At 39.7% G+C, this 15,893-nt stretch overlaps 1 protein-coding gene across 4 annotated transcripts in view; it reads left to right on the forward strand.

Moving 5' to 3' along the window:
* LOC129725958 (methylcytosine dioxygenase TET) overlaps nucleotides 1-15,893 on the forward strand; it is a 296,289-nt gene that overhangs the window by 257,813 nt on the left and 22,583 nt on the right. For all 4 annotated transcript variants that reach the window (XM_055682423.1, XM_055682425.1, XM_055682426.1 and 1 more), the window contains one exon: nucleotides 12,124-12,522. In XM_055682423.1, the coding sequence (XP_055538398.1) occupies nucleotides 12,124-12,522 (399 nt within the window). The remainder of the gene's footprint in view (nucleotides 1-12,123; nucleotides 12,523-15,893) is intronic.

Below are 15,893 nucleotides of genomic sequence, written 5' to 3' on the forward strand. Positions count from 1 at the left end.
TAGAGTAATGGCAGGAAGCAAGATCGGGCCAAAAGATTGGAGGATTGTTATGCTGCTTAACCATGGGTAACAACCTTTTCTGCAAACACTCTTTCACGTAAATTTTACCATTCATTGTGTCATTCGTAATGAATGGACGAGATATTTTCCCACATTCACAAATGGCCTGCCAAACCATTACCTTCTTGTCGAATTTTTCGGTGTAAATGGCTTTCACTGGTCCAGGGACATCCTTTCCCTTCGGTGATGTATAAAATTGCGGTCCTGGCAGAGTCTTATAGTCCAGTTTTATGTAGATTTCGTCATCCATGATAACACACCCCATGTTTTTGGTCAGAAGTTTGTCATAAAGCTTCTGAGCTCTCGGTTTCACAGATTCAGCTTGTTTTGGATTTCGTTTTGGCTGCTTCTGTTTCCGACGGGTCTGCAGACCCATTCTTCCCTTGGCACGCATAACGTTACTCGCCGAGGTTCCAAGCTTTCTCGCCACATCTCGTACTGATACTGAAGGATGCCGCTTGTAGTATTCCTTAACCTTTTTGTCCATTGTGGGATCAACAGGCCCGGGTTTTCTACCACGTCTTGGGGCATCAGTAAATGTGCACTCTTCACAATACTTCCGCAATGCGGTATGAACTGCTCCGACACTTATACCTTCTTCTCTGGCTAATTTTCTTATAGAAAGACCACTCACGGTGCCCCATTTGTGCACGATTCGCTTTCTTTGCTCGGGAGAAAGGCCACGCATTTTCAAAATTTCGCACTAAATGTTAGAAAAAATGACACCATCTGTTTCTTTTGGATGTAAACAACAGAACGCAGCCAACGTTTGGTTGAATACTGCACGTTATTTGAAATGACGGTTGATCGTAAGTCTATTTATAATTATCGGAACGGTCTATATGGCAAATTGAAGTTAACCAATCTTATACCGTAACACCCTTCAATACAGAAAAAATTGAACTTTCCCTTGATTTATTTTTTTTATTAAAATTAGACATTATTTTGAAACTTTTAATGAAAAGTTCAGGGTGGAGAAATATAAGACAAAATTATGCTTGAAAGCTTAATTTCAGAGAACTTCAATTTCGATTCTTTTTTTTTTTGATTAACCCAATTTTGAAAATTCAATATGATTTTAATAGTAATTTCAAATGATAAAGATCTTTCTAAATAAAACTGTTTTTGAGATATTCTATAGTTAAATTAAAAAATATGAGTTTTCAAGAAAATACGCCTTTTTCGTAAGTTATTCGTGACAAATTAAGCTCTTAGCAATATCGATAAAAAAAAAGATTTCTGACTCACTCGATTTACCGATCAGGCAAAAATCGTTAAAGGGGTTTTCAGCACTTTGATTGACAATTCATTTGTAGTTTTGAATTCCAAGTCACTCACTAAAAAGCCAAAGCCAGAGCCAAAGTTGTAAAGTTGTAATAGGGAAACTGCTCCATTATTCATCTCAGCCCATATATTCATCTCATACAACATGAAAACAAAATTGAAAACAGGAAAAAAGCATATTTTCTTCTTAAACCAATCTGCTAATCCATGGAATGGATTCTTCTTAGTTCATTTCAGATTACTTATAAAGTATAATCCTCAAAAACTCACTTAAAAGCACTAAATTTGATATTTTAGTCAGGCATCTGCACTCGAAAACTCATTTAATACAATCACTTACCTCAGAAAACAAAATCCGCGCAACGTTCTATACGGCTACAACAGGCCTCGTTCAGCAGCCAACCAAAGTTTTTTTCATCACTAGCGGACCACTTTTTATTTTAATCACTAAACAAAATCACTCACTACACTAAGAAAACTTTAATCCTCGAAATGTTCACCTCAAATTTCCAAAAAAAAACAAGCTAGAATCAGCAGAAATGTATGAGATGAATTTCTACAATTCCTAAATTTCAACTGTATGTATTTTCATCTGTTTTCACTGCGTTGAAGGAAATCAAAAGTTGCCAAATCAGTTTCTCTTAATACGAAAAAATCATACTGAAGAAGTGGAACTATTCCGACATAATTGACATAAATCGATAGCACTGCAGTGGTTACCTAGGTTACCAGTTTTGCACGTAAATAACTACAGCGGATATCTAGGTAACTTACTACGTCGACGCCATTTTCACAACTAAATGTCAAAATCAAACATAAGGCGCGATACTTAACACGCATATCTTTAAAGTGAGAAATGTTTAGGTTTTTTTTTGATACACGATAAAAATAATACGGAAAATTGGAGTTTACCAACTTTTGGCCGTTAACACCCATTAAAATATCAGCCTATGTTTGCCTGATTTCATAACACTACAACATGTTTACGTGTCCTCAAATACAATTTTCACAAAAATCACGTACCTGGTAAAGTTAATTCTCGAAGTCCCGGAGTAATTTTACATGTGTTCGTAAATATTCGTCAACTTTGTCGAAACTCAATCAAATTTCAAAAAAGTATTGAATTTATTTAAAGTGAACTTAATTCAGGGTAAATACTGAGTAAAGCTTGATGAAAGTACTATCCCGATCAGAAGAGCATAGCTAAAAAGTTACAAAATTCTACATATCAACATATGCTTTTGATAGCACAATTGAATCTAAATGGGTTATAATAATAAATCCTGAAATGAAGTTGTTCTGAAACAAGTCTAACAAATTTTTCGTCTCTATCGACTCCTATTGTTTCTAACAATGTAACATTGTTATTATACTGTTCTATATGATATCTTATTTTGATAGAAAGCTGATATGTCAGCTACATAATTTGATATGGTTTTGAGACTAGTAGAATCAATTTTGATATAATTTCTGTTATTTTAACACCTAACGGGATCAAATTCTAAACACATCCTGAAAGGTTTTTCTCATAACAAACTAACAGCTTCTGATACATTTTTGTTTTGTCTTTCTGATCGGGATGCCATCAATGTGATACTGATGATTTACCAAAAAATCACATGAACTTGAATTGAAATCGGTGAATCGGTGACGATCAAATGAGAGCATAATTAGTAAACATAGCCACAATGAATAGATTTTAATCAGAAATATCGTTGTTTTTGTTTCCAGAGGTCTGGGATTAAAAGTTTTCAGTGAAGTTCAGTAAAACTCCATAGTAAACGAAGTCGAAGCAAATTACTGTTCTCGCGAGTATTGTACTATAGAAAAAAAGCTCAACAAGAAAAAAAAATGCTTTTCACCATAAAAGAACATCATAATCGAGTTGATTGCGAGTTTGAAGTATACTAAAATAGCGTCCGGTCCAATGTAAAGTGAGGATTCATGATAAGAAAATTATGTTTGAATGATTTATCTTAGTGTTATCTGTGACGACATATTCTAGAGCCATAATCGTGTCCTTTTCCACTAACTGAAACCATCCAACAGTCTAGCTATCGACAAAGAGAACTGTAAAAATTACCTGCCAGCTCCACAAAAGCAGCAACCAGGTTTGCTGCATCATATGCAACCATGTTGACACAGATCCCACCCGATCCGACCGACTTCCGGAGCGAGTTGCTTCTCTTCGGCTGTGTCAAGCGAGTGGACCAGTTTACAAAATGCAACTCCGCGCGGATGGTTGTGTGCCAGTTTAGCCAGCCGCGAAGCAGACGGGGTCGGGTTGTTATTGATCAAACCTTCTGCCCAGACTAGCAGCAAGCGTGACGTCGCGAGCGAGAGTGCCGATTCAGTTCCTCCGACTACTTGCTCGCTAGAATCTTGCTGCAGCTGTGGAATTCCCGGACGAAAAACAAACCGATGATGCTATTTTTAGGGCATACTGTGAAATACGTTCGAACCGAACGATTCGTCTACTCGGCCAAGAGTGGATGACGAAAAAGTTTTCAAGACGGTTTCGGTTTGCAAAACAAGAAAAAAGCCAGCCGCTTTCCATGGCCGAGACTAACAACATACACGAAACGGGGACGCCCGTCGAAAGAACGCGCGCGAAAGTAGCTGCCGGTACGAGGGAAAACTTGCTGGTCAAGATTTCATTCATAAACCAAGAAACTCCGCACCGTGTCGGCCGTCCCAAACGAGAAAAGATAAAATCCGCAGACAAACGGAGAAGTTTTTACGCAAGGTCGCGTTGCTGCCTGGTGGGACCCTCCAGCAGCTGCCGGCTACAGACGAGAAGGAATAGAGGGAAAAAATGATGCAAACGTAAAAATTCCACAAATTTTTCCAACCCTTGCTCACACCCGCAGCATCAGATGCCGACACTCTGGACTTAAAGGTGCCAAATCAGTCAGTTTCACACCTATTTACTCTGTACTCGACAGTGCTGCTGTTACAAAGTATGATAAACCAAGCACCTCCATTGAATTTGAAAGTCAGCTTTAAATTATGGATTCTGACTCTTCTTGAAAATATTTTAGATCCAATAAAATTCTAAACCTACCGTGAAATGTTTACTGAAAGCGGAGCTACGTAGCGGACATAAATTCCAGCCTAATTGCTTTCGTACTTATGATGACGACGACGATAACGGAGTGTGCATTTTGTGCCCAACCCGAATTTTGCCATATCCTCTGCCCCCCGATGATGATGATGATGATGATGATGAGATTTGAATGTGATTATGAGCAAACCTCCTTTTTCGCGGAAGTGAACTCACTCTTCGCCACAGAGGGGGCAAATAGTGCCTGCGTGCTTTTCACCCACACAAATACGTGTTTTATTTTGCGTTTCGGAAAATATTTTTGATATGTAATTTAGTTGTAAATTAGTATCGATTAAATATATATTACGAGTCATTTATAATCATTTTCCTTCGCTTATGGTGCCCGTACCATCGCGGCAAAAAGACAGGAAGAACGCAATGCGCGCAAGAGTCCTCCGCGAAGATGGAAGACGGCCAAAGCTTCGTGGTTGTGTAGGTGTGCGTGTGGTTTTGCTATTTCTTGTGAATTCTGACAGTGGCTTCGTGGGTGGTTGGGTGGTGCGGTGTAAGATGGATGAGGTGGATTGTCATTATCGTGTTCCATTTTTCACCAGGAAATCGATATCGTTCCGCTCCATCTCGGTAAGTGTCTTCCATCGCGGGTGTCGTCTTTTTGCCGGTTGGTGGTGGGTGGCGGCGTGTTCGAATGGACATTCTTGTGCACTGCATTTGCGTCACACCCGAAGGAATTGTTTGCGTAGGTCGAAAGAAACCTGAACATTTTAATCCTCCGAAGGCTTGCATTGAACACGTTTCCCCAAATGTGACAGCACATCGTACGACAGTTGCAGTGCTGTTGAAACACTTTCCGCTAACGTCAATTAAACTGTATAAAATTAGTTGCACGGATGTTGATACAATGAAACAGACATCATAAGAAACCGGTTTATTACCGTCTTTGAAAGCTAATTTTCAACACTGTTAGCAGTTTATGTGAACCATTAAATTATACTGTCCCTTCAAATTAAAAGGAAAAGAATGAAATTGCAATGAAAATTTCTTTGAGCCTAAGTAAAACGCTCTTATTCAAGGTGCCTTGAAGGCTTAATTATCTTCCTTTTATGATTAGTGTAAATCAATAACGCTTTCTTGATAGTGACCGCCATAGAAGAAATTACTGTAGCCAGCTGCAATAAACCAGTTACTTCCACAAAGGCGTAAAACAAATTGTACCCCATAAAAACATTCTCCGCCTTCAATCACAAACCCGTTGACACAGCAATTCCACCACGACTCGCTCGTGCAACGCTCCAATTTGGCGGTGGGCTTGACGTTTATTAAAAAGTGCGGAAATCGATTACTCATCACTGTCTTATTTGAGTGCTATCAATAGCCATCAGCAATACTCTCTTCTGCTCTTTGTATCCCACTGTCCTGTTCAATTTTACGGCTCCGCCATACAATTCCCGCTCCCATTTCCGTACCCCATTCTGCAGCAACAACAACAATAACATCATATGTTGGCTCGCAAAAGCTGCAAAATCATGAAGTGTATATAGAGACAGCGGGAAAGAAACACACTCGGAAAGTGAGTCCCGTCATCCCGAACCAACAAAAAAAAACGAAAAGCCAAACCTTCGGCACACGATCCGACACTATTTGGCAATAACACACAAAAAATAAACATCACCGCATAGCGCAACAATTGAACCGTTCCGGTGGTGGTGGCAGAGACCTGGCTAGCAGAGGCCAAGCACGGCCGGCAGACCCACTCCGACGCTATCAATTTAAAACTCATCATACACTTTGTTCAACACATTTCAATCATGGACAATTTAGGTTTTTCAATGAATTCAAATATAAAATATACGTACCGAGGTGGAATGTATGCAAACGGGCATCGGAACCGGTATTCGGATCAGCGGCAGCTGATATCGTTGTGGGTTTTGTGCGCTGCTCTGAAGAGCCGTCGATTTTCCGAGTCAGTCAGACCTGAATGTTCAATTGGCCAGGTCAATCCGAGCTGAGTAGGGGCAGTAGGGGCACGTGGGACAGTGCGCTCCGAAGGATTTTGTGCGATTTGCAATTACTCTTGAAACGATGGTTTGTACTAGAAATGCTCAGAGAGAGATGAGCGGTGATGAAAAAAAGTTAGTTTGGCACTTGGGTTTCAGAAGTCAGAGTTGCCAGATCCCTTCTTAAATTCATCGCAAAATGATGACGTTTTAGGAAGAGAAAGTCTTACAAAAATAAAGGCGTTTTCTAATGTAACCAATTACAATATCCGTCAACATGGTGTTACCTTTTTAATTTGTTTGGCTTAGATTTCGACAGTTCATTTGGCTCACAATATGCTTACTGCTCATTTCTCCCTCTGAGCATTTCTAGTTTGCACTGTTCCCCACTGGAAATCATAGGATGTAAACAATACACACTAAATAGTGCTTTTACAAACCTTAAACAAACTTATGTTGTCAGTACGTTAGTTTTTAAAACAACTGCACATGATTGTGACAATTACACTGTTCGACAAAAAAGAAAAAAGTTACTGAAAATAGCTGCCCTAAAAAAATTAAAGCTTGCAGAACTCTAATCACTGACTAGTTGTCAAACCAACTTGAGTACCGTACTGCATCAAATTTCGAACACTTAAGCTATGATGTAACTTCTTGCACTAAAAAACCAACTAAAAATGAGTTTTCTCGTCGATCTTAAAGGTTCAACATGTTGGTTAATTTATTTTTGTTGCAATTAAGTGCTATTTATATAGAATAAAACATTTTTTGTTTATTAAATTAACGGAAATTTAGAACTCGGCCTCGATTCAAATTCCGAACACTTCAATGTAATCACTAAAAGATAGATAGGCACACCGTCTCAACACTGACTGTCACTTTTTTCAACGCCTGCTGGTTCCCTGGAAGTGGTCCTACAGTGAAGAGCTATACATCCCTTGGTAAAAGACATTCCGAGGAACGAAATGGTATATGATAATCATACTTTTGATTACTCTAGCTATAATAATGTGATTTTTATTCCAAAGTATTCGAAGTTTGAGACTGTTCTAAGTTTGAGTCAAAAGTACTCCTAGAGTTGCATGTGAAAGATTTTGTGCAGATAATTTTGAATACTTGAATCATTTGAGAGTTCGTCCCAAAATTATTACGAACAATGGGTTTTAAACATGAATTTTAATCAATTTTTCCAATAACATCTTAACCGATTTGATAAGACTTCTCAAAATATACCCTTCCTTTCCACCATAGCGCCAAACCCCAAACTCTCCTTGGGGATCTGACCGAATTCATCATCCCACGGAGTGCAACATTGAGTCGCGCGCACATCCCCATACATGTGCTTTTCAATCGCAATCGGCTATCACCACTGGCTGGCCACCCGTTAAAACCTGTTTCCCATCGAATTTTCCGCATGGCACGGGGGAAAAGCGAGCCCACCGTGGCCGCCGAGACTCACGAAAGGTACAATATTTTTGTGTACCTTCACCGGGGCTTCATTTTATTCATATAAAAATATCCCCGATTGCACCCGTTCTCGTGTGTGTGGAGATCAACACCGACAATTGGTTGAACAAGCATAATGGCTTTTTGTTGCGATTGTGATGTCCAACTGCCGAACACCGCTGTTGTTGTTTATCAACATGTAGACTGCGGAAATAGGCTTAAGCATCGCCGGTCAGTCGACCGGTAGTGTGCCACTTCGGGCCGTTTTTGTTTTGCAGCCTGAAAGCTGTTGATTATCGTCGCTATTTTGATATGAATAGTGCCGATTTTCCGGCAATTCGTGCAGCACCGGGAACGGTTAGTCGGATTGTTATTTAAGCATCGGTCAGAACAAGAGGGCACAAGTGGATAATCGAATCAGTTTATATCAGTTAGCACCCCGCGTATTGCGTACACATACAGGCGAAACAGTAATGGGGATGTTCCACGTAGCGTGCGCTTGTGGACCGACAGATTACATACGCTACACATGATCTCGCGATCGGTTCTCTATGCGACGACGCCAGCCGAAAACCAATCGTGGTTACGGTTTTACGCCCCACCGAAGCCGGCCGGCCGGCATTGACCAGTGATGGTGCTGTTATTGAATGAGCAATGAGCGGTCTTCGAACTGTGCTGATGATGATGGTGATGATCGTCATCTCCAGTGTTGAATGAAGCGCGAAACACATTTATTTTATAGTAAGAGAGCGTACTGAATGGAAACAGCTGAAAATAAAATTTGATAGCGTAAAATCCTACGGAGGCGTGTGTGTGCATATCGATTAAATGAACGTAGGTTTAATCAATTAAAATATTGCAGGTTGCTGCTGTCTACTAGAGTCATGAATTGGTCGCTCAATACAGTTACGATTTCGCCTCGGTGCGCGGGTGATTAAAGTTTACTCATCAATTGAAAATGTGTCACCATAGCACGCGCTCTTTTCTCCTTTTCCTTTTTACTTGCAGAAAGATAAATATTGCCAAATTGAAAATGTTCATTAAGACACGACTAGCTTGGAGTCGCAGGTTATTTGTTCAAATTGAATTGTTTATTTGCTGAGTGTACTTTTTTTATTTTTTCACATACTTACAACGTGGTTGTTGATGCTATGAGTGTGTTTACTTGCGATAGTGCTGAGAAGGCTTTCTCGTGAAATGGCACTCGACCGATTTTTTTTCCGTGTATTTGATTGACGGGGGGCGACGCGGACCCCCGATGAAGTACTCTTGCGAGTGTACATTGTTTGTCTACTCGTCAAATAATCAAAGCAATCGCAGTCATAGCCCAGTTTGACTTTGGGAAGTTACAAGTGAGTGTGAACGGTCAGCGTTAAATGGAGAAGCTGTCAAAGCATGTTTTAACAAGCAGTTAAATTAATATATGTATAATTTTAAAAAAATATTTTTTATGCGGGATAACCTTAACCACCTCCAAACAACTAAGAGTAGATTCTGGTAATCCCAAACATACAGGGTCATTAATTTTCTGCACTGTATACAAAGCCACCCTACCACCCTCTACTGTTTTGAACGACTCACAGATGGACCCACCACACAGTGAAGAAAAACTGACGGTAATGACGTTGCTCTATCATCGGAATAATAATCCACGATGACTTTGCTTATAGCCGGCCCATCAATGCCAGCTACATTCACATATACAGCGCTCCCAGCAGAATGACACACCTATTTCCTCATTGTCGTTACATTCTTAGGCCACAATGTAACACCGCGCCCCGTGGACCCTATTTTGATGTTGAGTTCAATTTGAATACATTTTTTGGTTTTATTTCATAGTTCGTTTTGAAATCAAGTTGGCACAGAAAACTATTTTTTAGTAATATCGAGAAGTATCATATACCTACATATACATACATAATTTTTTTTTCATTGGTCATAGCAAATAGGTATAAACACACGTAAACATAGATTTATACATAAACTGGAAGTTCGATTTTCAGGCTTAACTTACAGGGCAGCGATACCTTTTTCAGATACTAAGATCGTCGACATTGAATGGGTTTTGAGCAATAACGAAAAAACTAGTATTGCACTCCCGTATACAGAAAATAATGGCCTAGAATAACTTAGTCGTATGCTTCATTCACACTCAGCTTCATTAGGCCAGCATATAAAAAGTTTTTTAGTGATTGATATGCCGTTCTAGAAATAACACAAGAAATTTAGGAAATGCTGTGCATTACATGCAATGTTCCTGAGTGTACAAATTGTTAGGTTAGGTCACTTCCAAACCTTTTTTCACGTCAGTAAAATGCCTAATGTGTGAAATACCTCGGTTGAACATTTCCCGAATGCTTAATTAATTACACAAGCCAAGTCCGAGCCAAGTCAGCGTTCCGTAGATTTATAACCATCTCTTTGCGACACTGATTCGTCGTTGCCGTAGCGGCCAATTTGTTGTCGGTTCGCTTGCCGCAATAGAAAGAACAGCTTTTTATTTTTGTATCAACATTACAAATCACGATAAAATTAAGACGAGCCAACACTCCACTGCGGCTGGCAGTAACAGGAGGCAACGTAAGCCAGGAAAGGATTCCGCAAAAGACGCCATGTTGCCTGGCATGGTCGGTAAAAAAATGCGAAAATTGATCGCCAGCAGAATTAATGTTCCGTGAAAGTCATACTTGCAAATATTCGACGCGGAGCCATAACACACCAACACGCAGCCAGTTTTGCGTGACAGTGACGTTTTGCAGCGCACGACCGGGTGGAATAGTTTTTTTTTTCGTACAAGAAAAGATGGCGACGACCGCGTGATGACTCCGCTCTAGACGTTCACCCCGGTTTCTCGCTCTCAAGCCAGCTATACACTCTCTAGTCAATCGCTCGGCAAGATAACGGATGAATAATCACGATAATTAGGAGTCTTTCTTCCCTCTGCCCCCTATACTTACTACATATACATTATGCGTTGCACTCTGCCTCAGTCTCTGCTTCGCTTCGCAAACGCTGTACTTATCGGTAATGAATTGTTATTAATGCCATTAATTAGTATTACTATTATTAGGTACTATCTTTACATGCAGGTTCACTGCCGTACTCTCGTTCACACAGAGAAAAAGAGCAAATCGATCGCACTTCTACCGTTCGTGCAAAAGCTGTAGGCTGCGGTTCGAGCCAACAACGTTGGTATAAGAGCGAGATGTTATTATAATCATAAATTACATCGCTAAAACCATTAATTTCTATTTGAGAAACGGCGAAACCGGGAATTTTATTACGGAACGTAGAAATGTTTTACGATTCAACGCATTGAAACTTTTCGCATTTAATTTCATACCGCCTTCAGTGTGAGTCTATTTTAGTTTGATCTTCATCTGACTTTAACGAGATAGATCACGAAAAAACACCTAGCAATCAAATCTCTACTTTGTATACATGAAATTACGACCAGCTGGTTGTGCAATGAAAAACCTTTGCAGCATTAAACCAGAATTCTCTAAATAACGTAGCGTCAATCTTGATAGCACACGAGGAAACCTTTAAATGGAAAACTATGATCCTATAAATCACCTTTCACTTTAACCAACGTTTAGCGAATGTTTTCTAAATCTAGATATTCAGCTACTTAAACTTCACTATGCTATGTTGACAACGAGAGGGGGGAAAAGGGTGGGCCGAATAAAAAATTTATCATCACCAGAAGCACACCGAAGCAGTGCGGATAAACGCGATGACATTATTTTGTATTCGCGGCGCATGAGAAAAAAAATGTAAACAACAAAGTGAGTCGAAACGTAGGATCCAACGAGAAAGAGCCCCGTAGGTATGGCGGATAAAAGAGCAAGAAAGAGCCAGTCGACCTCGGACGGTTGTCCCAGCGGGAAAATTTACGACCGATGAATCATGCTGCTAGATGCGGTGGTTGGTTCGGTATCATAGCTCAGGAAATTTCGTTTTAATGTGCGCACGATGGTAAATGTAACGTAAACAAACCGAACGTAAAAAACGGAAAGCAACGTAGATGGATGGAACCTACCTTGTTGTGTATTTCTCATGCAGCCTGGCGGTAGGAGTTTTACGAGTTCGGTCTGGTCCTGTGTTGTTGTGTCAACAGATAACAAACACAACGATTGTGGCCTTCGTTGTCATCCTGTATATTATCAGGCACTTAACCCATGTACACCACCATGGTTTGATTATTTTAAACGATTTCTTTGAAGTCGTGATATACTGATTCCATTTTTGGTTCTTCTTTCTTTTTTCCAGAGTGGACGCGGTCGCAAGGCGTTGAGTCTTGGTGCAACACCGAAGAATCTTCCACAGCAGAACACATCGGCCAGTCCGGCACCGGCTTCGTTGCCGCATCCGTCACCGAATACTACCACAACCGGAGCAGCCGGCCCCGTCGGTAATGTTGTCCAATCGAGCCAACTGGTGACCGTATCCGGGGCCCAGACAGGTGTCGTGCAGAATACGCTGCTGGCCAATAACAACCAAGCCAGCGCACCGCCCCAGCAGGCACTGCAGCAACAGCAACAACAGCAGCAGCAGCAGCAACAACAACAGACGGTTTTGCCGCAACAGCAGCAGCACCACCATCAACAGCAAGTGCCAACCGGGGTAATCAAAGCCGAAGTAATGAAGGATCAACCGCAGCAACCGATGGTAAGTTTCAGCCTTTTTTTTCTTTTTCTATACGGCACACGCCAAAAAAAACAAAACGGATCGATACAGCAAAGTTGAACTTGTTCTTCGTGAGTGCTTTAAAGTTTGCCACTCGGGAGTGCTCTAGTAGCGATAAGCAAGATAGCGTTGGCACAGGCCGGGATACTGTGTACTTTCAATTAAAACTTAAGCAGATTGCTTCCGGTTGCGAATTAGTTTAGCAATTGTTATGGTAATACAGGAAAAAAGATGCCAGTTGATCTGTGTGGGGGTCATTTTCTCCCAGTGGAACTCTTAAAAAAAATCATCATTATTTTGTCATCATTTTCTCATTTTTAGAAACACAAAATACAAAAGTTCCAGTGCAAAAACAAATACTTTATCATACTACAAAGAAAATGAATGGCAAATGATTTCTCGAACTTCAGTAATTGTAGCAATCAATTGGGTCCTAAAGCTATACCAGCTTTTTTTATATCATTTGAAAAAACAGCGTTTTCATTATTTTTCGACTTTTAAATGAAAATGAAAAGCTGCTCGAAATGTCTTAAATGACAGTTCGCCCATTTAAAAATCTAAGGATAATGATCAAAATTCTTTAAATCACGTTTAGCTCAGCAAATTACACTCTTTCAGCTGATACATAAAAATCAGAAAACCGTGTAAAACTTTAGGACCCAATTATTGATATGTTAGTTCACAAAACTTACAAGTATTTTTTATACGCAAGGAATGAGGATTTATTTTTTGAATTAGAATCAAAAAAATCTTTCTTGAACAATGACAGTGCTGTAATTTTGAGTTCTGTTTAACTCTTTTAGCCGTTCGTACAAACCAATTGTAACCAATTGTAACCAATTTTATTCACAGTTTTCATTAGGTTTATTATTCTTCTCAGTATGTGATATAATAAGAGTGAATATTCACCGTTCACTTCTTGCCCAGCATGAGCACCGCACTTCTTTCTTCTGCTTTGTGCTGTATTTTTGTCGCTCGCAGAAAACTAATACACTTGCTGCCTATCCCACAGCAGAGCGAAACCAGAATCACTCTAGTGAGAATACACATAATTGCACCGAGCTGCGCACTATTGAGATACATTCGACAGCATTCGAAGAGCACAATGCGTGACGGGTGGCTGGATTTTTTTTTTGTTTCAAGCTTCGAGATGCAAAGCAATCTTATTTTTTCTGCCAAGATGCTCCCTTATTTGATATATGCTTACACTGGAGTGAGCGCTGTTGTATAGTTCTTATGTCTTTTCGTGTGAGTAAGTTCACACCAGTATTATCTCTCTGGAGAAATATTTTAGATTTCACCGCGGTGTTTTTTTGCAATCTCCTCAGATACAAACGCTTCGCTGCTCTCTCCAAGCAAGCGCGTAGCATTGCCCACCGATGTGAGAGCAGTTGTTTACACCAGCGGTTCTCTTCCTGGGGTACGCGTACCCCTAGGAGTACGCGAAACCTTCAGGGGGTACGTGGAAGAAAAATCAGTAAAGGCGAACAAAGTAGTTTTTCTTCATAATACTTCATTTGTTGTTCTATCTTGCTCTTAGAATATGACTGTAGCAATCAAACAAACCATATTTCAATATGAAACCTGAACTAGACTACCACAACATGATCTATCACTACTCTCTCCTGCTCTGCGAGAACATTCCGATCTAGGGGTACACTTGATATGGAAAAAATCGCCAAGGGGTCCGCGGACAAAAAAGGTTTGGACCCGCTGGTTTACGTAGTGAAAGATATTCTCCTACACTCTGAGAAGAAACGATAAGCACAGTAATTTTGATTAAATCTGCATCTTCAGAAATTCTGTGAAGTAAATAGAATTGTTGAGTATTTTTGCAATGATAAAATAACCTTGTGAAAATTGTATTTTAACGCTAAAAAATATCAAGCCAGAATTTTACTCTCTTACCTTTTTTATTACATTACAAACACAACCTAAATGGATAGAATAAAGTCATAAAATCAGGACTTTCAATTCAATTGAACAGGGGAATGGGAGGACCGATGGCTTCCTCCTGCATACTACCGCATTCCAGGAATACCCCATAAAAAATCACTAACCTGCAATTATTTTTTGTAAATTTGCGAAACTAGCACCAGAGCACCTTATTCAATAAATTGGCACATTTAGTTTCACCGTAAAACGTTCGAAACATTTTATCCTTGCTATTTTTTCATCATTATTTTTTCTCTCGATGTTGTTCTTATTTTCGCGCGGGTAGCGACTAGAACATTTTTCACAAATACCGGCACGTAAGAGTCGCATAACCATTCAAATCAAGTATACTTTCCTCTGTACACTAATGAATATCGCGATCGTAAGTAATTTTCGCGAAAAATCGACCGAAATAGGCTAAAACTTGCTAAAGTGTAGCGCCTCTTAAAATTCCGATTTTATTTTTCAAGTCAACAACTGCAAGTGTCAAATTTTGCGCCAGTGCTGTCAGCACTGCCAGCAGCAGGCTGCGCTAGCCAGGGGACTATAAACGTCAACATTTTGCCTACGAATCATAAATTCATCACGGCGCCAATATTTCATTTCAAATGCTTACAAAACCTATCTTTTCCATCTTCAGTGCACATTGTACAGAAAACAAACGTTGAGTTGTTGTTTTTTTTTCCATCTAAAACGATATTTATTCGAGAGTAAGTCTACCGACAATTATGGGATGTTTACTTTATTTCATTTGTTTTAGGGCAAACCAACCAAAAAGTGGGTACTAGAAACGCTGGTACCAGAATCAATGAGTGGTAGATTAAAAATGTATGGAGTTTGACAGCCACAGGAGCCCCTTGGCGCTAGCATATGAAAATGTTCAAATTGATAATTCTGTTGAATTTTATGGCATCAAAAAAAAATAAAAACATGGTAATCATGTACTGTTGACAATGATGAAATAATTCTTGGATTCCGTCCCGTCCATGATCATCATGATATGGAAACGATAAAATCTTGAGTCATGAAAAGCATTGTCTGAATATTATATTTTCTACAAGCGCTACATATTCCTTGTCAAAACGTGCGCCTGCAGGTATGTTTGCTGCAACCAAAGGTAGAAGAGAAAGGTTATTGAGTATTTCCATGCCAAATGACTTGAAAATACGAATAAAAACTTAATTAACCATTTTTGATTTGAATAAAGCTTTGAACACGTATTTGACTAAGCAAACTGAGTATTTTCCGCAAATGGACACATTTTTCAGACTCAAGAGTAATTTTGTTTAAGGCATTGTAGCTCAGAAACCTTTGGTTGTACAGAAAAATCACCTAAGAATGGATTGCAGGAAGTTAATAATACTCTGTAGAACTACGCATCACCTTCGAAAAAGGCATATTTTCATAGGGAGCTCAAA

Source organism: Wyeomyia smithii, chromosome 2 (assembly GCF_029784165.1).
Source record: "Wyeomyia smithii strain HCP4-BCI-WySm-NY-G18 chromosome 2, ASM2978416v1, whole genome shotgun sequence".
Taxonomy (NCBI): Eukaryota; Metazoa; Arthropoda; class Insecta; order Diptera; family Culicidae; genus Wyeomyia; species Wyeomyia smithii.